The sequence below is a fragment of the Pseudophryne corroboree genome, chromosome 1, assembly GCF_028390025.1.
Source record: "Pseudophryne corroboree isolate aPseCor3 chromosome 1, aPseCor3.hap2, whole genome shotgun sequence".
In the NCBI taxonomy this organism is placed as follows: Eukaryota; Metazoa; Chordata; class Amphibia; order Anura; family Myobatrachidae; genus Pseudophryne; species Pseudophryne corroboree.
Genome location: NC_086444.1, coordinates 437,010,518 through 437,035,992, shown reverse-complemented (window position 1 = coordinate 437,035,992; position 25,475 = coordinate 437,010,518). Strand labels below are relative to the sequence as shown.

At 45.0% G+C, this 25,475-nt stretch overlaps 1 protein-coding gene across 1 annotated transcript in view; it reads right to left on the bottom strand.

The window, feature by feature from the left end:
• LOC134970551 (uncharacterized) overlaps nt 1–25,475 on the bottom strand; it is a 95,790-nt gene that overhangs the window by 6,430 nt on the left and 63,885 nt on the right. Inside the window, exons 6-7 of the mRNA XM_063946489.1 lie at nt 8,753–8,839; nt 1,255–1,368 (exon numbers count right to left, since the gene is read on the bottom strand). Of these exons, the coding sequence (XP_063802559.1) occupies nt 1,255–1,368; nt 8,753–8,839 (201 nt within the window). The remainder of the gene's footprint in view (nt 1–1,254; nt 1,369–8,752; nt 8,840–25,475) is intronic.

Here is a 25,475-nt window from a genome sequence, read left to right as displayed (position 1 = left end):
CTGATGATAATTGCTAAACTGTGAAGAACATTTAGCGTCATTAGGCCCAGAGAGTATAACTGAGAAATGAAAAGAGCGCAGAAGCTGCATGACAGACAAACATCAACAAAACGTCCCAACCAGAAAAGGGAGGCATGAGCATACCTGCACCTCTGTGACTTGTAGTTCCACAATAACAGTAAATCTATTGTTACTTTATACTATTACACTAGCACCCATCGTTCAAGGGCAGCCAAGTGCTTTGCAATACTGGGCTGGATTTTTCCCCATATGAAATTGTGCCCTATGCTAATTTCACTTACAAGAAAATGATCTCCAACCATGCAAATCTACAGCACAGGTGGCCTGTTGTGACAAAACATGCCATCTTCTACACAGGTGTGTCCAATGTTATGGAAATGCCCATAAATACAAGAGTGGCGCTTGTAGGGGTGAAAAAGTTTGCATATGCTGATTGGAGGGGTTGGATTGATTTATGGGCCTTATTCTGATTTGGAAGTAAAGCAAGTAACTTTGTATCTGGAACAAACCATGTTGCAATGCAGGGGGAGGAAACCTATTTATTTGTTCTTCCTGCAGAGTAAATACTGGCTGCTTTTTATGTAGCCCACAGATGCAGGGCAGCTTTATGTTTAGACTGCAATTTAGTTACAGTTTGGACACGCTCCTCTCCCATCTAAATCTCTCTGCACATGTTACATCTGCCTCATCTGCAGTGCAACATAGTTTTGCCCAGGTCCACAGTTACTTGCTATTTTTTTTTTCTATACTTGCAAATCAGAATTAGGCTCTAGGTTGTGCTTTTCTAAGTCTTTATAAGGAGCACAAATCCAAACGGGAAAAAAGGGATTTCATATTGTTGGATGTATATTTTAAAATAGCTGTCAAATGTATAAAATAAAACTAATGAAGGAGATATTCCTAAATTCCTCCGACTTTACAATAAACCGGCAAAACTGCAATAGTATGCACATACTTTTTTAAGAAGCTATTAAGCTGGGATAGTTACAATGTTGTCCAGTTTGCCTGTACAGGTTTTTTTTTAGGTTGTGGAAGAATCTTCCAAGAAAGAAAATTATTTGTGCAGCCTGAAATGTGCTGGACAGACCATCTAGGAGCACCAGTGCACCAGGGCATGCTGTGGTATGCCATCCAGTGCTTTTCATTATCAGGTCCTTAGCGTCAGAGGGGCAATGTCATTGAAGAATGCTTATTTTTCTGCAAATGTACTCACATACTGATTAAGTGACTTACCTGTACCCTTCCTTGCACACCAAGACCTGAGCAGGAGAATGGCCATTAGAACACACAATGACACAAAGACTAGGCTGCCGCCAACGGAGTAATATATCCATGTTGGTGTCAGATCTAGAAAATAAATATACCTTGCTAGTAATTTGATATACAGTTTATGTTAATTATACATTACTATTTTCAATTCTGCATGTGCCATTTATTTAGCTTTAGTGTACATAAGTGACACAATGGAAGTAATGATAAACCCAACATGCACATAATAATTATAATAATAATAATAATAATAATAATAATAATAATAATAAATCATAATAAGTAGCCGTAGACGTAGAAGTAGAAGTAGTAGTAAGTGAACCAGTCCATGTTTTGATTTTATTTCCAAAACTAGCCTTAGTACTGAATTTTTCAGATCCTCAGTCTTTCTATAATGACTATTTTACAATATAAACAAAGGCAAAGACTGCATCTGTGAGTGTGTACAGTATTGTTTGTATGAGCCCCAATAAAATTACAACAATAAAAACCCCTAAAATAAAATGCTTTGCATAACCCACCTGTAGCAGCCATGTCAACTCTCTTAAATGGGTTATTAGGATTATTGTTCAGCATAATTTTCTTCTATTCAATCTTTACCGTCATCATCAGCAGGGAAAGTTTAGATTAATTCAGCACCTGTCCTACCTTGATTTACTGTTTGTAAATGCAGTTGTTCCTGTCGAGTCTGTATCCAGCGATACATCAGTCATTTCACAATGCTTTACAGCTGGTTTAAGAAGTGGGATGAGATGCTTTGTTTGGCATATTGAATCGGGTTTCTGACTCATGCCATTACCCTATGATTTGTTACAATAGATGGGAGGACCTTTGGGAGGATTGTTCTTCTTTCTCTGGTTAGACTGCATACATTGTTGTGTTTTTTTGTTGTTATTTTGACATGTATTTTCTTGTTAATGCTCTCACTACCCCTTGTGGGGGATGATTCAGACCTGAACGCTGCTGTGCGATTTTGCAAAGCGGGCGATCAGCAATAGACTGTGTATGCGTATGCACTGCAATGCACACTCGCATCGGCCAACAGCAACGGGCAACGCAGGTCAACGACAGGATGGTGTGAAAATTTCATTCGCACGGGCTTTCGCAAGGTGATTGACTGGAAGAGGCCATTTGTGGGTGGTAACTGACCATTTACTGGGAGTGTCCAGAAAAATGCAGATGTTCCTAAGCATTTTCAGGGAGGGTGTCTGACACCAGCTCCGGCCCCGATCAGCCTGTTCTTATCGCACTGTACGAGTAAGTCCTGGGCTGCGCAGAGACTGTACACACTGGATTTTTGCAGTTCAGAGTACACATGTGATCGCACACTTGCACGGCAAATTTACACTCCCCCTTGGGCGGCGACTATCTGAACGCAGGACATCAAACATTAGATCAGGTCTGAATCACCCCCATAGTTTGTTTCTGCAGGTCTGGGCATTGACTGTCACTTTGTGGGGGTCATTGGCCATTCCTTTATATTCTGGGTAAGCACCATTTACAATGGGATCCCTCCCTATTTTTAAGGACTCTATGGGGCATATGTAATAGGGTCCGAGTTTGCCGGAGTTGCAGGATGCCTAAAGGGGCAATCATTTAAAGGCATGGTTTTCCCTTGTAAAAAATTGCTGCTTTAAAAAAAGTCCAAGTTCGGCTGGAATCTCACACCTCCAGGAAACTTGGACCCTGTTAAATATGCCCCTACATGTGCATTGGCTGGGTTTTGTAATGTAATTACACTTTGTAATGTGCTGACTGGCAATGCTGACTGCTTTGGATGCCCCTGGGTTCTGGTCATTCACTTTGGGGGAACAATTTGGGGCCACGTATGTCTGTCAAACTGATTCTGATTATAAAGACCAACTTGCAGTGTTTGATGGCTTTGTGGGTGGTGACTGTTGTCTGGTCTAACATGGTATCTTGACACTGTTGGCAGGGTCCCACCATAGAACACCAGTTAGATGAGTTCTGTAAGAAGGTTACTTCTGCTGTTGGCCATTTTGTGTTTGGTTGTGGGGGAATTATGGTGCAGCATCATAAACTGTGTTATACAGAAATGGGTTCTCTGCGCACTGAGGTGTTAATCTGAGGCGGGGTGTGCTGCTGGTAATGAGGGGTGTCCCACCCCCCCTTAAATGGTAAGTATACAGATGTGGATAAATCCACAGGGAACCAGCGCTCAAACCCAGAGGAAGACCCTAACAGGTCGAAACGCGGTGGAGCTACCCATCTATACTACATTGGACTGAGGACGAATATTCACTACAAAGAAGGACAGTACTGCTAATCCTTTCCGCAAACCATCCGGTCACGTGATCCGGAGTTCCGGGCACAACCGGTTGCCAGGCGACCGAAGAAGCCCGAGACAGCGGAGAGTGGAAGGCGGAGGGGAAGGGAGAAGGTAAGTCCCTGTAGGAGGAGGAGAGGCGCGGCCAGCCGCTCGGAGAGCTCCGGCCGGGTCCACTTCGCCTCTGTGACAGGCGCACACCCCAGGTCAGCGGCCCCACAGAGCGGGCCTGATTCGGGCGCTCTACTGTGGGACGTGCTGCAGGAGGAATAGCGCATGTCCAGGGTCCTTATTCTCCACTCTAACCAAAGCATACACTACCGCTGTCAACTGTTCATCACTTCACAAGAGAATCCTTCACTTCAGAGCACAGATTAGCGGGACGCAGCTGTCTGCATAGACTTGTAAACCGTTTGGACTTTAGTACATATTATCATTAATATTTTTTTGTGGCATTTTTCTTTTTCTTTTTCTTTTTTTCGACTTTACAAAGATTACAGCATTTGTTCTTTCAATTGAACCTTGCACTTCAGAATTTAAGCTCAAACCAGGAGCGTGCCCCAATCACTGATTGACTTTTAAACCGAATTTATACCTGTTGGGAAAGAAAGTATCTCAGCATCTTAGAATAAACAACCTTAAGTATATTACCTGCTTTTTCATTATTGATTTTAGTTTCACTTTATAACCGTATCATTCACCACTACAAATACGGTTTGAGCGCTGGTTCCCTGTGGATTTATCCACATCTGTATACATAAACTGTGTTATATTTATGCTCACTTGTAATGGCAGGAAGGTGTATTGGCCTCTCTTTTGGTAGCATCTGTTCAATGTATGCATGGTTGTGGTGACAGTTGGACTTCTGGCTTGAGTTAGAGTTTATTTTTGGGGGGAATCCCTTGTTTAGGTGAGCTTACTGGTGGTGTGCTGCAGTTCATGGCAAACCTGGTTTTGGTGGTAAAGCATGACAAACTGAGGCCATATTTAGTGGCAATGATGATGATGATCATCATCTCTATTGTCTGTAAAATCATCCTATAGTACTGTATGTGAGCCAGAGACAGTTTATTAGTTTGAGATGTCAAAGAGGCAGCAATATATTTAGGCATCTCTTTTAAATCATAAAAATCATGCCATATGTGTGTGCTGTGGTGATTTATGATCAGTGGGATTTTTCATCTTATTGTAACCCCTGAGGATGCTCCTGCAGGACTTTCTTTGGCCATAAGAGGGATGAAGAGTTAGGGGCAGAAGAGTGAGCAGGATAAAGTATACTAATTGCTTGCTCAATCCAAGCTGCTTTAATACAGATGGAAAGCTGTTAATACTGTTTACTACTCAGAGCTGTGGAACTACAAGTATTAATTTGCCTGCAGTACCAAGGAGGACATATTGATTTTCTGCCTACTGATAAGTGAGAGTATGTGTAATATAGATTATATTGGAGAAACTGTTCAGGTCTTCTGGGAACACACAGCCTTGTTCAACTTTACAGAGTCACATTGCACAGTACATGAGCTCCAACGGAACGTGCACTGATATCACTATATGGTCATTGGTGTGTTACTAGTGTGTGAGTGTGACTTTAATAAAGTATAATGTCATTGTATTTATGTTTAACTGCTGATAGGAAGATAAAGTGAGATATAATTGTTAGTTAGCCAGAAGTTAGACAGCCAAAGGCTAAAATACTGTTGAATAGTGGATTGCTTGAACTCAATATTTATGTTAAATTGATGTTGCTGGCATTGATTGCACAAGATTCTTCTCGCATCAAATTTTCAGATATTCCTCTTTACCCCAGTTTATTTGGTTCAGTTCATGGGTTAATGATTGACTGTTTCCTGAATCTCCCTCTGGTATTCTTTTCCAAGGCACACCCCAGAAGATGCAAGAGTGATCCAGCTGGAGGCACTGGTAACCGGTATCCGTTCAGATGGTCGACCATGTTATGGTCGACAGTCATTAGTTCGACCACTATTGGTCGACATTGACATGGTCGACATGGACACATGGTCGGCACATGAAAATGGTCGGCACATGGAAGGTCGACACATGAAAAGGTCGACATGCGTTTTTAAAAAAAATTCTTTTGGAGAACTTTTTGATACTTTACGATCCATGTAGACTACGATTGGGAACGGTAATCTGTGGCAAGCGCAGCGGTAGCGGAGTGAGCCACCTTGCCCGAAGCATGGCGAGCGAAGCGAGCCATGCGAGGGGACGCGGTGCACTAATTGGGGTTCCCCGTCACTTTACGCAGAAAACGACACCAAAAAAAGTAAAAAAACTCATGTCAACCTTTTCATGTGTCGACCTTTCATGTGTCGACCATTTTCATGTGTCGATCATGTGTCCATGTCGACCATGTCAATGTCGACCTAATGACTGTCAACCATAACATGGTCGACCATTCATACCGGAACCCTGGTAACCACATACAGAGGTGAGGGAATATATTTACTGTTCTATACACCTACATCCTTACCCCACACATCACATAAATGGGGGTTACTTTATTATAATTAGTCAATTTTTAAGGCAAAAGCATCAACATTTGCCGGGGAAGCTGTAAAAACTGTAGTTACATTTGTTATTTGATCTGACAACTCATTTTCAAGGAGCTGTTTTCATTTATTTGCATATACAGGTTGAGTATCCCTTATCCAAAATGCTTGGGACCAGAAGTATTTTGGATATGGGATTTTTCAGTATTTTGGAATAATTGCATACCATAATGAGATATCATGGCGATGGGACCTAAATCTAAGCACAGAATGTATTTATGTTACATATACACCTTATACACACAGCCTGAAGGTCACTTTAGCCAATATTTTTTATAACTTTGTGCATTAAACAAAGTGTGTCTATATTCACACAATTCATTTATGTTTCATATACACCCTATACACACAGCCTGAAGGTCATTTAATACAATATTTTTAATAACTTTGTGTATTAAACAAAGTTTGTTTACATTGAGCCATCAAAAAACAAAGATTTCACTATCTCACTCTCACTCAAAAAAGTCAGTATTTCGGAATATTTGGTTATGGGATACTTAACCTGTATTCCTTTTTTGAAACAAAGACATGAATTAAACCATCTTCACCTTGCATAAAGGTGAAGATGGGTGACTACCAATAGATGCTGCAGCGGGTGCGGCTGCCTCCATCTCTGAATCAACCTCTCATGGGTTGTTATGTAGCCCTAGGTGGCTTGATGTTGTTCCACAGGTTGTTGAAGGATATTGAGTGATTAATTACCTATTTTCTGACTTTTGATTCAGTTTCAGTCTAAGATAAATAGAATCAATAAGGAATTCCATAATATGGACACATGTTCTTAAATAATTTGATATAGTCTGATGTTGCCCTTCAGTTTCTTACCACTGTTTCTCTTTCACTTACTTTTAACTTAAGTTCTCCTCGGTATTCCAGTCACCTTCTGAAGCCGCATCACCATCCAGTTACCAGCAGAGTGTAATTGGCCAGGTGGGTGCTTGTTTTTCCTAATGTGCACCCCATGTGTACGTCCGGCAAGTGACCATTGACAGTGTTCATTGTTAGAAGCTCAGTGGCAGGTGCTCCAATGTGCACAAGCGCACCAATGTAATGACCTAATTTTTATCAGCAGTCAGTTTTATTCTAAAGATTACCTACACTTCATCTTAGTGCCATAAGAGAATGTAATAACATTGCATGCTCTGCTAGGTGCAGTAAGTGTCTGAAAAAATTGATGGGTGCCTATCCAAGCAGCCCATGTGATGAAAACAGGTGCTGTACCCTTGACCTTTTGCAGTGAGCAGCCACACCGGTCACTCCACCCTTGGTACGACCCAGCTTGTTCTATTCAGGCACTCCTGTTTTATTCACTATGATATGCCATATGTAATGTAAAAACAAAAAAACTACATCTACCCTGACTGTAACGTGACACTGTAGTATTGCACTCTGCTGGAGGATTACTAAACAAAGTGATCAGTTTTCTTATTAGTGGGATATCTAGAATGTCATACATTTTTATCTATCCTCTTACGGTGCATACACACTAGGTGATTTTGAGGTCACTTTTGGCATTTTGAGCTACTACTTTGAGCAGTGAGCTCTGATCAGCGGTGATCGCTGATGAATGCTCCCGGATCATCGCTGGCCACCGACGTCCATCACCCTGTTTTACTGGCCGAGTAAACCACTTTCCACAGTCTACTACTGTAGAAAGTGATCCACCCCCGTGGGCCCAGTGAAAATCACTCAGTGTGTATGCACTGTGCGATTTCTTTCGGCCAGCAAATTTCACATCATCACTCAGCATACACACTGGGCAAAAAACCCAGTGTGTATGCACCTTTACTGTAAATGCAGGATGGCATTAAGAGATTTAAGAGTCTGAAAAAATTATTATAACATTTAGATTATACTGTAATTGTTTCTTTAATTACTGTACATTGGCCCTCATTCCGAGTTGTTCGCTCGGTAAAAATCTTCGCATCGCAGCGATTTTCCGCTTAATGCGCATGCGCAATGTCCGCACTGCGACTGCGCCAAGTAAATTTGCTATGTAGTTAGGAATTTTACTCACGGCTTTTTCATCGTTCTGGCGATCGTAATGTGATTGACAGGAAATGGGTGTTACTGGACGGAAACAGGCCGTTTTATGGGCGTGTGGGAAAAAACGCTACCGTTTCCGGAAAAAACGCAGGAGTGGCCGGAGAAACGGAGGAGTGTCTGGGCGAACGCTGGGTGTGTTTGTGACGTCAAACCAGGAACAACAAGCACTGAACTGATCGCAGATGCCGAGTAAGTCTGGAGCTACTCAGAAACTGCTACGAGGTGTGTAATCGCAATATTGCGAATACATCGTTCGCAATTTTAAGATGCTAAGATTCACTCCCAGTAGGCGGCGGCTTAGCATGAGCAAATCTGCTAAAATCCGCTTGCGAGCGAACAACTCCGAATGAGGGCCATAATCTATTATTATTATTATTATTATTATATTATTTATTTAAATTGAAGACCATTAGGATGTTTAATAAATTATTTAAGCCTGCCTACTGTAAATATATTAACTATATATTATAGGACATAGACATGCAATGAAAAATACTACATTTTGCATTAAGCATTAATCTATGTACAGTATAAAGTGACTTTACAGTAAGCTATGTACCATTATTACTGGAGGAAGAATTCATCCAGTTGTTGTCGGTTGTCCATTGTGACATTGCATAGTGCTGAGAAATAGATGGAACTATTGCTGAAAAAGAGAACAAAACATGTCAAAACATAACAACACAATAGCTAAAATGTTTGTCAATATTGGCCATATTTGTCATTTATCAACACTTAGGATTTGCACCTTCACCTGAGCTGAACATAAGCTACCTGATTCAAAGCTGGACACAAATCGCATTGTGGCTGTGTCTCATCTTCATACGCAGTGGTACTGCTAATGCCACAGCTGCTGGAATTTGTACAGAGACACAACTTGCATACAAAGATGCCCCATCAGCAACATCGGTTGCACATTGTCATACCATCGAACTTCTAAGCAGCCCTAACTGCAGACTATACAGAATGTCCATCTGACCTAAGATGTTGGGGCCAGTACAACTGTGAACAAAGACGCAGTTGCTAGCTATGAAAGACCCAGAAAATGCTTGGGACACACCCACAACTGGCTAGCCACCCCCCCCATTACTCCCCATAAATGCACACTGACCGTCAATCATTTTGCACCTAAATCCTCACTGTGACCACCATATCTAATCAACCACCACGCAACCATGCATTTGCAGAGCAACTCAGATACATGCAGAGGCAAGGCCAAAGCACTGGCACTTGAGCAGCCCATACTTAAAAGATAGTTTGTTCTGAACATGGTTTATGGTTTCTCAAACATGAAAAGTCATTTTGCTAGTGAAACAGATGTTTTCACAGTCCCAAAAAATCATTTCCTTTGCCTTATATATCTTATATATTAATGTGGATACTACTCACGATAACCATCCTGGTGAAACCTACTGTACTTAAGTCTTAAAGTGGTCCTACTGATCCTCTTAGTTCTGGTAACATCATTCTGACATGGCATAGCCAGAACAGAAGCATTAAGAAATGCTATATTACTGATATGCAGCTTTAGCTCACCAGTGCTGCACTGCTATCTCCTCTTGTATACCTGCCTGGTTCATGTCAGCCAAGTAACAAAATATCCCAAAACAGCATCTCAGAGAAAGCGGCATTGTGTCACTGGTTAGCTACAGTGGTGTCCATGTAACGTAAAAGTAATAAGGGGAAAAAAAACTTTCATTTAAGTTGGAAAAAACAGGGATACACACTAATACCAAAGGGTAGCAGAGTCACACATGGGTATGGGCAGAGACACACATGAGTATGGGCAGAGACACATTTGGGTAGGGAGAGGCACACATGGGTAGTGACAGAAGTATAGAAACCTAGAATTTTGATGGCAGATAAGAGCCACTTGGTGCATCTAGTCTGCCCTAAACACATGTACATATGCAAACTTACACATTAGTGTTCATTTTTGTTGAGCGCCCTTTACCAGTATATTTTAGAAGTGTGGGATGAAACCGGCGCTCCAGGAGGAAACCCACGCAAGCACGGGGAGAATATAGAAATGCCACATGGTTAGGGCAGTGGTAGGAATTGAACCCATGACCTCAGTGCTGTTAGGCAGTAATGCTAACCATTACTCCGTCCGTACTGCCCAAACTGGTGATCTCCACAGTGACACTCTCCTCTCACACACCAGTATAACACACACATACACAGGTGATCCCCACAGTGTTGCACTCATCTTGCACACCAGTAAAACACACACACAGGTGATCTCCACAGTGGTGTGCTCCTCTCACTCACTGGTAATACACATACACACACACAGATGATATCCACAGTGACGCGCCCCTCTCACACACCAGTAACACGCACACACAGGAGGGAACACTCAGCAGTAACACACACACAAGAGGGAACACGCACAGAGGAGAAGGGGACATACACAACTGACATCCACACAGTAGGGGACATGCACAGAGGAGGGGACACATGCAATTGACACACACACACACACACACACACACACACACACACACACACACACACACACACACGAGGGGATACACATACAGGAGGTGAACACACACACACAAACACACACACACACACACACACACACACACACACACACACACACACACACAAGGAGAGATGGACAAACACACTAGAGGGAACATGCATCCAAGTGTTGGGGACATGGACACACACGGGAGGGGGAGGACACACAGTCACACTGGAGGGGACACAAACACAGTCACACAGGAGGAGTGGGGACACGGTCAAACAGGAGGGGAGGGGGGCACAGTTACACAGGAGGGGGGAACAGTCACACAGGAGGGGAGGACACAGTTACACTTGGGTAGGGACAGTGGTACACATTATTAGGCAGATGAAGACACACACAAAAAACTGGTGATAGAGGAGGAAAACAAAGGCAGAGACAGACAGTAGGTGACAGGGAAAAGCAGACACAGACAAGCATGTAGGGGAATCTGCTATCCAAAGTGGCTGAGGCTTCCAGAGATCTTCAGGGCAGTAACCCTTGTACACCCCTGGTTAAGACTTGTGGAACTCACAACAGGTCTTCTTGCCTATAATTGCCACTTTTCCCATAAGGTGAGATGTGCCTACCAGTACTGGGATGCATCCAGGATTTACGCCACTGGTGGTAGTATGAGCTTAACCCTAAGTGACCCAAATCAAAGCCGGTAGGAAGGAAGACCCGAAAGAAGAGAGTAGTAATACAAAGTTAATTAAGACAAGAGAAAGGGAATGACTCTACAGAGTCACAGATACTCAGGAGAGCAGCAGATGGTAGACAGGGGTTTCCCAGACAAGGACAAGACAGAAGCAATATAGGCTGGAATAAAAGAGGAAACAATAACATGAAGACACTGAAAGCTCTGAACCCACAGGAGGAGCTACTAGCAGTGGGAGTGCAAAAAGTATACTGGGGGAATAGGTAACAGAGAAACACAAAACTGTATAGTAAATAGGCCAGGAGCAATATCTGCAGGAATAACTAAACTATGACGAGACTGATAAAACAACACCGAGTTGGGCACAGGAACTTTGCAGAGGATGATAGTACGGTAGCCAGACAGAGGTATCCACAGGCTAGTGCTAGAACCTAGAGACAAGGGCTCCCGTTGCAGGCAGGAACTATGACCAGCAAGGAATGAGAAACAAGCGGTAGTCACGGGCCGCTGTGACTCAAAACGGAGATAGAAAGAATCGGGGTGCGCTTCAGGGAAAATGCAGTGCAGCTGGGAGTATGTGTGCTGGGCTGGAACCATGTACAGCTGGGCTGCAGAGCCATCTTCAAATAGGAGGCATGTGTGCAGTCTCCTTCTGGGCTCCATCCTTTCTAGCCAGCAGCACTCTTTACACTGGGCACTAGGGTCACTAGGGGACCATAGCACTGTCCCAGAGTCTAGTGTGCATGCGCAGGTCTCCAGGAAAATGGTGCTGTATGTTGGAGTATAGTGCACTCAGCACCTTGTCTCCTGTGTATACATTACACTGGGTGCACATCCTCTAGTGTTTACCCTCTAGGCACAGTTCCTCCTGCAGTGGAGAGAGAGAGAGATGGTTCCTACTGTAGCGCGAGTCACACTGCCTGAGTGGGATGGAGAACAGTGGGCAGTGTGTGTTCCTTCCAACGGGAGTCAGTCTGCGTGGATGTGCAGCCTTCCATCCCATACTGTCAGTGTCACTACTTTACCACAGCCGCATGACCTATAGCGATAAGTACCGCGCTTTCACTATACCAGCCTGTTATATATGTCAGTGAGTTACTGCTGCTGCAGAACATCTTCTGCATGGGTGTAGTATGGTATGCCGGTGGCCGGCCTCCCGGCGACCAGCATACCGGCGCCGGGAGCCCGACCGCCGGCATACAGACAGCGTGGCGAGCGCAAATGAGCCCCTTGCGGGCTCGCTGCACTCACCGATGGCACGCTACGCGCGCTACGCTATTTTATTCTCCCTCCAGGGAAGTCATGGGCTCCCACGAGGGAGAAAAAGTGTCGGTATGCTGGCTGTCGGGATTCTAGCGCCGGTATACTGTGCGCCGGGATCCCGACAGTCGGCATACTGAAGACCACCCCTTCTGCATTAACAAGTGTTGTCTTTGTATGTTAATAAATGAGCGTTCTGGTTAACTATCAATTATAAATTGTGTGGATTACCATCACTATCAAACACTGCAACACGTTGCCAACAGGTTATGGGCCCAGCCCCGTGTGTTTGAATGATAGCCCAGAACAGAGGTACACAGAACAAAAGTACAACAGATGAATTTAAAGAAACATTTTATTAAATCACTGATAAGATGTATAGCACAGGGCACAGCATGAACTTTGCAGAATTGAAAGGTTCAGAGAAATACACTACATGGAAGTTTGCCATTGGAGATGCAGCTTAAGCGGGAAAAAATGTGGAAGGTCACAATAGACCCAGGAGCAGGTTCTAACCCAGATGATGTAGACTGACCCATCGGCATGATAGGCTAAACAGTGGAGCAGCATGTTTATTCTATAATCAGTAGGAAAGTGTCAGCTAAGGACATGTGGACAGCCCTGCAAAAGGCACATGAGCACAGAGGTCTGATGAGAAGGATAAGTTTAAGATGCATGCTATATGGGACAAAATTGAGTGCCTGCAAGGACATGAATGATTACATTAATAAGACATTGGCCCTCATTACGAGTTGTTCGCTCGCTAGCTGCTTTTAGCAGCTTTGCACACGCTAAGCCGCCGCCTACTGGGAGTGAATCTTAGCTTTGCAGAATTGCGAACGAAAGATTAGCAGAATTGCGAATAGAAATTTCTTTGCAGTTTCTGAGTAGCTCGAGACTTACTCTGCCACTGCGATCAGTTCAGTCAGTTTCGTTCCTGGTTTGACGTCACAAACACACCCAGCGTTCGCCCAGACACTCCCCCGTTTCTCCAACCACTCCCGCGTTTTTCCCAGAAACGGCAGCGTTTTTCCGCACACACCCATAAAATGGCCAGTTTCCGCCCAGAAACACCCACTTCCTGTCAATCACACTCCGATCACCAGAACGAAGAAATGTCTTCGTTAAGCCGTGAGTAAAATACCAAACTTTTTTGCAAAATTACTTGGCGCAGACGCACTGCGAACATTGCGCATGCGCAGTTTGCGACAAATCGCTCCGTTGCGAAAAAAAACTAACGAGCGAACAACTCGGAATGAGGGCCATTGTCAATAGCTCAGCAGTTGGCATCAGGTGTGGTTTGTTTGGGTAGATTAGACTTAGCTCGACAGTGTCTAGGTTGACCACTATTGGTAGACAGGAAGTAGGTCGACATGGTTTCTAGGTCGGCAGGGACTCTAGGTCGACATGTACTAGGTCGACATGAGAAAAGGTCGACATGAGTATTTTTCAATTTTTTGGTGTCGTTTTCTCCTAATAGTGACCGGGAACCCCAATTAGTGCACCGTGTCCCCTCGCATGGCTCGCTTCGCTCACCATGCTTCGGGCAAGGTGCCTCGCTCCACTATCGCTGCGCTCAGCACAGGTTACCATTCCCAATTGTAGTCCAAAATGAACCTTTTTCATGTCGACCTAAAACATGTTGACCTAGAAACCATGTCAACCTACTTACTCTCGACCAATAGTGGTCGACCTAGACAGTGTTGACCTACTTACTGTCTAAGACCGGATCCCGTTGGCATCTGTGGGGACAAAATCTGATGTCAGTGTTACGTTCACTGTATTTGGTACTCCTGAAACTGGGCGGATGAGCTCCAAGTACAGGAACGTAATGCTGGAATGGGAACAGAGTTCCGCAGCAACCCCTAAAGAGCCCTGACTTCATTGTCTCACTCTCGTGATCAGCTTACGTCTGCGACACTATGGTTTCTTGGGCCCACGGCAGCCGCGTTTGAATGGCGGATTATGTCTGCCCAACTCCGATGCCGCCCCGGTCTTAGTTGGAGTCAAGGCGTAAACTGAGACGGGGCGATGACAAGGGAAACCTCTAACTAAAGACAGAAATACAAAGTTAGGTGCGCTACATAACTAAATGAAAGTATGTGCGGCTCTGCCGCCAAGATAAACGACAACAAAGGCAGTGCTGTCCACACGCCTACATGACACTGTCGTATACCAGCGAGGACAGCCAATGCAGAACCCTCTGCAGAAAGTCCAAAACAAATATAACGGAAAAATACGGCCAAGGCCAGGATTACTGGATCAAGGATAGGCAAACTACAGGATTCCATGACAGGAACGCTCCAGGGCAAGAAGCAGCTCACCAGAAGCTGACAGGTTCTCACTGAGGGCAGAAAAAGGTGTGTATACTGGCGCCGGCTGTAGGTCAAGTAATGATAGACATAGTACAAATAGGATTAGGTAAAATATAACCACTATTTTATTAAACAATCTTAACAGATGAAGAATATTAAAATATTATAGCAATTGCTAAAAGTAGTAAAATGGCAAAAAAGAATAAAAAAGATATAATGATAATAAGGAACCACTGGTTATGTCCTTTAGGTGTAATGTCCCAAATCTCTGACTAGGACTCTATTCCACTTATGCTCACAAGTTCAATTGAAGAAATATATGTTGTTACCAGACTTGCTTCCGGAAAGGGAACCCCCTAGGAGTCTTATACATGAAGATCCAAATTTGCAAACAGGGGTATATCCGGGTCTGTAAGTGACTTGTGCTGGAGTTTTATCCGGTGGATGCAAAAGAGTCCATAGTGCCAGAGTTGTTGTTGGAAAAACACCTTGTGGTCCTTACACAGATAGCTCAATGCGTTTCGCTGGTCTTGTAGCTGACAGCTTCCTCAGGAGCATTATGCTATACCCCTGTTTGCAAATTTGGATTTGCAGCTTAAGGCTTCAGATTGTAGGATAAGAAATTTTAGTGGTGCACAGAAACAGCGTGACAAACCAAAAGAGTCAGCACTGAATGTAGTAGATAGTCACAGGAAGGATTGCTGGTACATGGACTATGGGGCCACTAGGCATTTCAGTTGCAATCAGCCCTGGTTCAGCTCTTTAACACCGTGTGAACACACTACAGTAAAAGGGACTGGAAATAAAAGCCTTACTGCATCACAAGTTTGGACAATCACAGTGCGTTTAAGAATTGTAGGAGAAACAGTTGTTACAGATATCCAAGATGTATTATTTGTGCCAGATTTGGGAAGTAATCTCATTGCTATCAGTGTCCTAGAGAAAAAGGGTTACAGAGTCCAGTTTGCAAAGGGCAAGTGTATGGTGCAAAATTAAAGAGGGACTGTAATTGCTTCAGCAATCTGGTGCAATCAACTATATGACCTGGACACTGAGAAGTGTCCTGCAATGATGGCTACTGGTGCAAACCAATCAATGGAGCTGTGGCACAAACGTTTGGGTCATTTAGGATATGTTAACGCCCGTAAATTGCTAGATGGAATGGTAACAGGGATCACCATGAGTAACGATGAAAGACCTATGTGTGAAAGTTGTATAAAAGGAAAGCAAACTCGCAACCCATTTCCAAAGTCAGTTAGTAGAGCAGAGACACCACTAGCTCCAGTGCACTCTGATATATGTGGTCCAATGGAGGTGGAATCAATCAGTGGCTACAGATATTTCATGACTCTCATTGATGATGCCACAAGAATGACTTATGTATGTTTTATTAAAGAAAAGAATGAAGTTGCCAACAAAATTGTGGCATACAAAAACCTGGTGGAGACTCAAACGGGTCTGAAATTAATGGTCTTGAGATATGGTGGAGACTATGACAACAAGGTGTTAGCCGCATTCCATAAAAAATACTTCATAAAGCATCAACTAACAATTGCCTACACACCGGAACAAAATGGCATGAGTGAACGGGCAAACTGCACAATTGTTGAGAGAGCACGGACTATGTTAAGTGACATGGACCTGGAAAAAAGATTTTGGGCAGAAGCAGTATCTACTGCGGTATACCTAAAAAAATCGTGCACCTGCAGTAGCTGTAAAAGGTAAAACTCCACCAGAGGCGTGGTCCAATAAAAAGCCAAGTGTCAGTCATCTTTGTGTCTTTGGGAGCAAAGCTTTTGCACATATACATAAGGAGAAAAGGAGAAAGTTAGATCCAAAATCCATAGAATATATTATGCTCAGATTGTCACGATCCGGGTATCTGGACGCCATTTCTTACCTATCAGATGCCTCCTAAGGCTGGCTCAGCGCTCCAGGACCGGATCCCATCTGTTATCCTGATGTGCACATTCCCGCATCCTCTCCTGTCTCTCTGGACGCAGTCACAGTAACGCCTTATACATCTGGCATGGCGTCTCCCGCGGCCTCCGCCGCCGTCCCTGAGCTTCTGCATTCAGAGTGGCGATTACGTCAGCCGCGGCCTCCGCTGTGTCCGCGTGGTCGGATGTGCATCTGTCAGCCTGGCGTCTCCTGTCTCCGGTGGCCGGCGCCGCCATTACTGTTTTCCAGACCACATGGATTACAATCCAAACTTCCCTCCAAGTGTCTGCATGGGCGCAGCCATCTTGGATTCTGTCAGCTGATCATTCCTACCAATCCGTTGTCAGTATTATTAATTTGCATAATTGCCTAGCCAATGCCTTCCTTGCTGCAGGTATAAATAGGTTGTGCCTGAGCAAGGAAGGCGTCAGTGCTTTGGTTGTCAAACCTAGTTCCAGTTTGTCTCTCTTCTGTGAATGTCTTCCAGGTTCCAGCTCCTGTCTCCAGACTTCTGCTATAGAGACCCGCACCAGCATTCCATCTGCGGTGTAGCCTGACTCTCCGATCCATTCTGGACTCACCTGTTTCCAGCTACAACATCACCTGCTTCCAGCTTAGCTTCCAGCAGTGTACAGCTTCTCTTAAAGGGCCGGTGTCCTTTCTGCAGTTTACCACTCTCCACCGGTATTATTATTTCTCCGCTCTCAAATTCTACATTTCATCTACATTGCATCGCTCTCAAGCTTTATTTATTATTTAACTGGTTCCAGCCAGTATCCACTCCGTGCCAACACCTGTCTGGTTCTAACCAGTACCCACAGCAGCATTTTATCTACAGCAGTCCAGCTTTCCCTGGAACACCAGCTGGTACGACCCTGGGCTTTCCTCATTGCTACAGTTGAGCCTGGTAAGGACTTTCCAACTTGCAGATAATAAGAACTGTCTCATACCACCAGAGCTCTGTAGCCCCTGCCACCCTGTAGTACCCAGGAACTGTATTATTATTTCTCTGCTGATTTTTATGTTACTTTTTACTGCTACTGTGATGCATGGAGTTTGTCATAAATAAATATCATTGACTTTTACTCAAGTTGTCGTGGTCACGCCTTCGGGCGGTTTCTCTTCATGTTACTTACATGTCCAGGGGTCTGATACAACCTCCCAGGTTCCGGTACATCTCAGCCCCTACAACTGAGGCTGCCTTCCGTCAGCTCAGGCCCTCAGTTGTGACAGTAAGCACTGACCAAATGAATCCAGCCGGAGACCAGGATCAAGCGGCCAGGCCGATGCAAGAACTGGCAACCCGACTTGAACATCAGGAGGCTGCACAGGGCCACATCATCCGCTGTCTCCAGGATCTCTCTACTCGGCTGGATGGGATTCAGACAACTCTCCGTGGATCAGGCGCATCTGGGGCGTCAACCACAGTGACTCCAACTATAACCCCACCCACCTTACCCGTTTCTGCTCCACGTCTTCATCTTCCAACGCCAGCAAAATTTGACGGATCTCCAAGATTCTGCAGGGGATTTCTCAACCAGTGTGAGATTCAGTTTGAGCTACAACCTGGCAATTTTCCCAGTGACCGTACAAAAATTGCCTACATCATTTCACTTCTCAGTGGCTCAGCCCTTGACTGGGCATCACCGTTATGGGAGAGGTCCGACACCCTGCTATCTTCTTACACTGCATTCGTGTCAACATTCAGGCGCATCTTCGACGAGCCAGGCCGGGTAACTTCAGCTTCGTCTGAGATTCTCCGTTTACGCCAGGGATCACATACTGTAGGACAATATCTTATACAGTTCCAGATCCTGGCATCTGAACTGGCATGGAACGACGAGGCCCTGTATGCTGCATTCTGGCATGGTTTATCCGAGCGTATTAAAGATGAGTTAGCTACCAGAGACTTACCCTCCAAGTTAGATGAGCTAATCTCACTTTGTACAAAAGTTGACTTACGTTTCAGAGAGAGAGCAACTGAGCGTGGAAGATCATCTGCTCCAAAATCTTCTGCTCCTCCTCCTCGGCAACCGTCACCAACTAAAGATGAACCCATGCAAATTGGCCGTTCCCGTTTAACTCCTGCTGAGCGCCGAAGACGTCTCTCCGAGTCTCTCTGTCTTTATTGTGCAGCTCCGTCTCACACCATTAATGCCTGTCCCAAACGTCCGGGACTCCAAGTCCTAGCTCGTCAAGGAGAGGGCCGGCTAGGAGTAATGATCTCCTCTCCATCTCCTCAAGATTGTAATCTCCCAGTCTCGCTTCAAGTTGCTCAACGTTATCAGAACGTCATTGCCCTCCTGGATTCCGGAGCAGCTGGGAACTTTATTACCGAAGCCTATGTTAAACGGTGGTCCCTACCCACCGAGAGACTTCCTTCCTCCTTTTCCTTAACTGCCGTGGATGGCAGTAAAATTTTTGATACAGTTATTGCTCTAAGGACTCTACCAGTTCGTCTGAGAGTGGGAGTTCTTCATTCCGAACTTATTTCACTTTTAGTGATTCCAAGAGCCACACATCCTGTGGTCCTGGGCCTTCCATGGCTCCGTCTTCACAATCCTACAATTGATTGGACGACTACGCAAATCCTGGCATGGGGTCCCTCCTGTGCTGAGACATGTTTGTTTAAAGTGTTGCCTGTCTGTTCTTCCTCCCCCAGGTCGTCTGATGTTCCACCTCCTCCATATCAAGATTTCACGGATGTGTTCAGTAAAGCTTCTGCTGATATCCTTCCTCCTCATAGAGAATGGGACTGCCCGATTGATCTCGTTCCAGGGAAGGTTCCACCTCGAGGCCGAACTTATCCGTTGTCTCTGCCCGAGACGCATTCTATGGAGGAATACATTAAAGAGAACCTAGCAAAGGGGTTCATTCGACCTTCTTCTTCTCCAGCCGGCGCAGGCTTCTTTTTTGTAAAAAAGAAAGATGGTGGTCTGCGGCCGTGCATCGACTACAGAGGTTTGAACGACATTACCATTAAGAACCGCTATCCTTTACCCCTGATTACTGAGCTCTTTGACAGAGTTAGCGGAGCTACCATCTTTACAAAGCTGGACTTGAGAGGTGCATACAATCTCATCCGGATCCGTGAGGGTGACGAGTGGAAGACCGCATTTAACACCCGTGACGGTCATTATGAGTACCTCGTCATGCCCTTCGGATTGAGCAATGCTCCAGCTGTCTTCCAGCATTTCGTCAATGAGATCTTCAGAGACATTCTATACCGTCATGTCGTGGTCTATCTAGACGATATCCTCATTTTTGCCAACAATTTAGAGGAACATCGTTTTTGGGTAAAGGAGGTTGTGTCCCGTCTCCGTGTCAATCATCTCTATTGCAAATTAGAGAAATGCGTCTTTGAAGTCAAGTCCATTCCGTTTCTAGGGTACATTGTGTCCGGTTCCGGACTAGAGATGGATCCTGAGAAACTACAAGCAATCCAGAATTGGCCGGTACCCTTAACCCTCAAAGGGGTCCAGAGGTTCTTAGGGTTCGCCAATTATTACCGAAAGTTTATACGAGACTTTTCCACCATTGTGGCGCCTATTACTGCTTTCACCAAGAAGGGTGCTAACCCGTCCAAGTGGTCTGAAGAAGCCATGCAAGCTTTTCATCTTTTAAAACAGAGGTTCATCTCTGCGCCTGTCCTGAAACAGCCTGACATCGACTCTCCTTTCATCCTAGAGGTGGATGCCTCCTCCGTTGGAGTAGGAGCGGTGTTATCTCAGAGGGCTAAAGATGGCCATTTACATCCTTGCAGTTTCTTCTCATGGAAGTTCTCCCCAGCGGAGCGCAACTATGCCATTGGCGACCAGGAGTTGCTAGCCATCAAGCTCGCTCTAGAGGAGTGGAGATATCTGTTGGAGGGAGCTTCTCATTCAATCACCATCCTTACAGACCACAAGAACCTTCTATATCTGAAAGGCGCACAATGTCTCAACCCTCGTCAGGCCAGATGGGCACTTTTCTTTTCCAGGTTCGACTTCAAACTCCAGTTCTGTCCGGGCTCTCAGAATCGCAAGGCCGATGCCCTTTCCCGCTCATGGGAGCAAGAAAATGAGTCAGAGTCTTCAGACAAGCATCCTATTATAAATCCGTTGGCATTCTCCACGGTAGGGATGGACTCTACGCCCCCATCAGGGAAAAGTTTTGTGAAGCCGACACTAAGGAAGAAGCTCATGCATTGGGCCCATGCTTCCCGCTTTGCCGGACATACAGGTATCCAAAAAACCCTGGAGTTTATCTCTAGGTCTTATTGGTGGGCAACTCTGAAAAAGGACGTTTTGGAGTTTATTGCATCTTGCCCAAAGTGTGCTCAACATAAAGTATCCCGCCAGTCGCCTGCGGGGCAACTGGTTCCACTATCTGTTCCCCGTCGACCATGGACCCATTTGTCGATGGATTTTATTACAGATTTGCCCATGTGCAACAAGTTTAATACCATCTGGGTGGTAGTTGACCGGTTCACCAAGATGGCACACTTCATTCCTCTCACCGGTCTTCCGTCAGCTTCCAAGTTGGCTCAAGTATTCATACAAGAGATCTTTCGACTCCACGGTCTTCCAGAAGAAATTATCTCAGATCGAGGAGTTCAATTCACAGCCAAATTCTGGCGAAGTTTATGTCAAGCCCTCCAAGTCAAGCTAAAGTTTTCCACGGCTTACCATCCTCAGACCAATGGTCAAACTGAGAGGGTGAATCAGGACTTGGAGTCCTTCCTCCGCATCTATGTGTCCTCCTCTCAAGATGACTGGGTTCAATTACTTCCCTGGGCCGAGTTCTGTCATAACAACCAGTATCATTCTTCATCTTCTTCAACACCATTCTTCACCAACTTTGGATTCCACCCTAAAGTCCCTGAGTTCCAACCGCTTCCAGCAACTTCTGTTCCCGCAGTGGATATCACCTTGCATCAGTTTGCCAATATCTGGAAGAGCGTACGATCAGCTCTGCTCAAGGCATCGTTCAGGTACAAGAAGTTTGCGGATAAGAAGCGTCGAGCAGTTCCTGCTCTCAAGGTGGGTGATCGGGTATGGTTATCCACGAAGAATTTGAGGTTAAGAGTTCCCAGTATGAAGTTTGCACCTCGCTACATCGGTCCTTTTAAAATTGATCAAGTCATCAATCCTGTTGCTTACAGACTCCAGTTGCCTCCCTTCTTAAAGATACCCAGGACATTCCATGTTTCCCTGTTGAAACCGCTAATCTTGAATCGGTTTCATTCCTCACTTCCTCCAACTCCGAAAGTCCAAACTCAACGAGGCGTTGAGTATGAAGTAGCCAAGATCCTGGGCTCACGTCACCGTTACGGTCAACTTCAGTATCTTATTGACTGGAAGGGTTATGGCCCTGAGGAACGTTCATGGACCAATGCTTCTGATGTCCATGCTCCTGCCTTGGTCCGGAGATTCCATTCCAAGTTTCCTCAAAAGCCAAAGAAGTGTCCTGGGGCCACTCCTAAAGGGGGGGGGGTGCTGTCACGATCCGGGTATCTGGACGCCATTTCTTACCTATCAGATGCCTCCATAGGCTGGCTCAGCGCTCCAGGACCGGATCCCATCTGTTATCCTGATGTGCACATTCCCGCATCCTCTCCTGTCTCTCTGGACGCAGTCACAGTAACGCCTTATACATCTGGCATGGCGTCTCCCGCGGCCTCCGCCGCCGTCCCTGAGCTTCTGCATTCAGAGTGGCGATTACGTCAGCCGCGGCCTCCGCTGTGTCCGCGTGGTCGGATGTGCATCTGTCAGCCTGGCGTCTCCTGTCTCCGGTGGCCGGCGCCGCCATTACTGTTTTCCAGACCACATGGATTACAATCCAAACTTCCCTCCAAGTGTCTGCATGGGCGCAGCCATCTTGGATTCTGTCAGCTGATCATTCCTACCAATCCGTTGTCAGTATTATTAATTTGCATAATTGCCTAGCCAATGCCTTCCTTGCTGCAGGTATAAATAGGTTGTGCCTGAGCAAGGAAGGCGTCAGTGCTTTGGTTGTCAAACCTAGTTCCAGTTTGTCTCTCTTCTGTGAATGTCTTCCAGGTTCCAGCTCCTGTCTCCAGACTTCTGCTATAGAGACCCGCACCAGCATTCCATCTGCGGTGTAGCCTGACTCTCCGATCCATTCTGGACTCACCTGTTTCCAGCTACAACATCACCTGCTTCCAGCTTAGCTTCCAGCAGTGTACAGCTTCTCTTAAAGGGCCGGTGTCCTTTCTGCAGTTTACCACTCTCCACCGGTATTATTATTTCTCCGCTCTCAAATTCTACATTTCATCTACATTGCATCGCTCTCAAGCTTTATTTATTATTTAACTGGTTCCAGCCAGTATCCACTCCATGCCAACACCTGTCTGGTTCTAACCAGTACCCACAGCAGCATTTTATCTACAGCAGTCCAGCTTTCCCTGGAACACCAGCTGGTACGACCCTGGGCTTTCCTCATTGCTACAGTTGAGCCTAGTAAGGACTTTCCAACTTGCAGATAATAAGAACTGTCTCATACCACCAGAGCTCTGTGGCCCCTGCCACCCTGTAGTACCCAGGAACTGTATTATTATTTCTCTGCTGATTTTTATGTTACTTTTTACTGCTACTGTGATGCATGGAGTTTGTCATAAATAAATATCATTGACTTTTACTCAAGTTGTCGTGGTCACGCCTTCGGGCGGTTTCTCTTCATGTTACTTACATGTCCAGGGGTCTGATACAACCTCCCAGGTTCCGGTACATCTCAGCCCCTACAACTGAGGCTGCCTTCCGTCAGCTCAGGCCCTCAGTTGTGACACAGATACTGTGAAGATAGCAAAGGATACAGACTTTTGGATATTACAAACAAACGTCTTCCTAAATCCAGAGATGGGGTTTTCCATGAAATAGTGCCACTAACTGGGGCAGTGGAGCAAGAAGAAAAACAGCATGTGTTATTGGATGTACAGACAACAGAAAGCGTGTCTGAAACAGAGAATGTCAATGTAGACAACAAATCAGGAAACAGGAATTCCATGAGGAGCAACAAAGGTGTTCCAGCCAAGAAATACAGTGAGGAATATGCAAACATAGTTTAGTGTGAATCCCAAAACATACAGGAAGCAAAGTCAAGCAGTGATTGGACAGAGTGGAAGTCAGCAATTGATACAGCTGTCAGCACTGGATGATAACAGTACATGGACTGTAGTTGATAGGCCAAGCAACCGTAAAACGATCAAGAACAAGTGGGTCTTTTGCAAGAAGTTAAATGCAGATGGGACAATTGCTCGTTACAAAGCCTGCCTTGTTGCCAAGGCATATACCCAAAGGTCCGGAACCAATTAAGTAGATGATCTACTACTGGCAGGCCAAGAGAAACACATCACTGTTGTAAAACACCAGCTACAGAAAGGTTCAAGTTAAAGGATCTAGTCCCTGCAAATCATTTGTTAGGCATGAGGATTGTAAAAAATCTAAAAGAAGGGACTGTTAAATTGACCAACAAACATATATTGAGGCAATACTTTCCAAGTATGGAATGTCTGATGCAAAACCAGTAAGCATTGACAAAGGTAATAAAAAAATGGCAAAGGCCATGTCACCAAACAGCCAGGAAGAGATAGAGGAAATGAAAGAGATTTCTTATCAGAATGCCGTTGGTAGCTTAATGTACGCAAGTATTGGGACTCGTCCTGACATCACACATTAAGTAAGTCCGGCAAGTCAGTTCGCAATCAATCCTGGGAGACCACACTGGATTGCAGTTAAAAGAATTTTAAGATACCTTAGAGGTACAAGTTCACTAAAGTTGGGATTTACAAAGTCTAAAGATTCCAGCGTTAAAATTTTCTGTGATGCCGACTGGGGGTCAGATGAGAACGACCGTTGTTCCTACACAGGGTATCTGTTTGTATTGTTAGCGCGTGGCCGCCAGCTGGGCGAGCTGGAAGCACGCCAAAGTTGCCTTCTCTACTACAGAAGCGGAGTATATGGCACTTACAAAAACATCAAAGGAAGCACTACGGATAAAAGAGACATTGGGGTATATTTACTAAGGTCCCGATTTTGACCGAGATGCCGTTTTTTCTTCAAAGTGTCATTTCGGTAATTTACTAAGCAAAAATCTCGGCAGTGATGAGGGCATTCGTAATATATTGGAAGTCCTAGGAAAAAATCACGAATCAATACACCATCGGTCAAATACGCCTGCAATTTGGTAGAAATCGGTAATTTACTAAAAAGTGCAAATCAGAAACACTGCCGACAATAGCCAAACACTGCCGTGCAGAAATACAATTCGTGAAAAAGTGCTAAAAAAAACCAGACCTGCTTTTTTATCCCGTGTTTGGATAGGCATGCAGGGATCCATGAGATCCGTGCATGTTTATCAGTGGGAAGGGGATGGGAAAGTGTTTATTTTTTGAAAAAAAATTGCGTGGGGTCCCCCCTCCTAAGCAAAACCAGCCTCGGGCTCTTTGAGCCGGTCCTGGTTGCAAAAATATGGGAAAAAAAATGATAGAGGTTCGCCCATATTTAAACAACCAGCACCGGGCTCTGCGCCTGGTCCTGGTTCCAAAAATTTGGGGGACAAAAAGCGTAGGGGTCCCCCGTATTTCTGAAACCAGCAC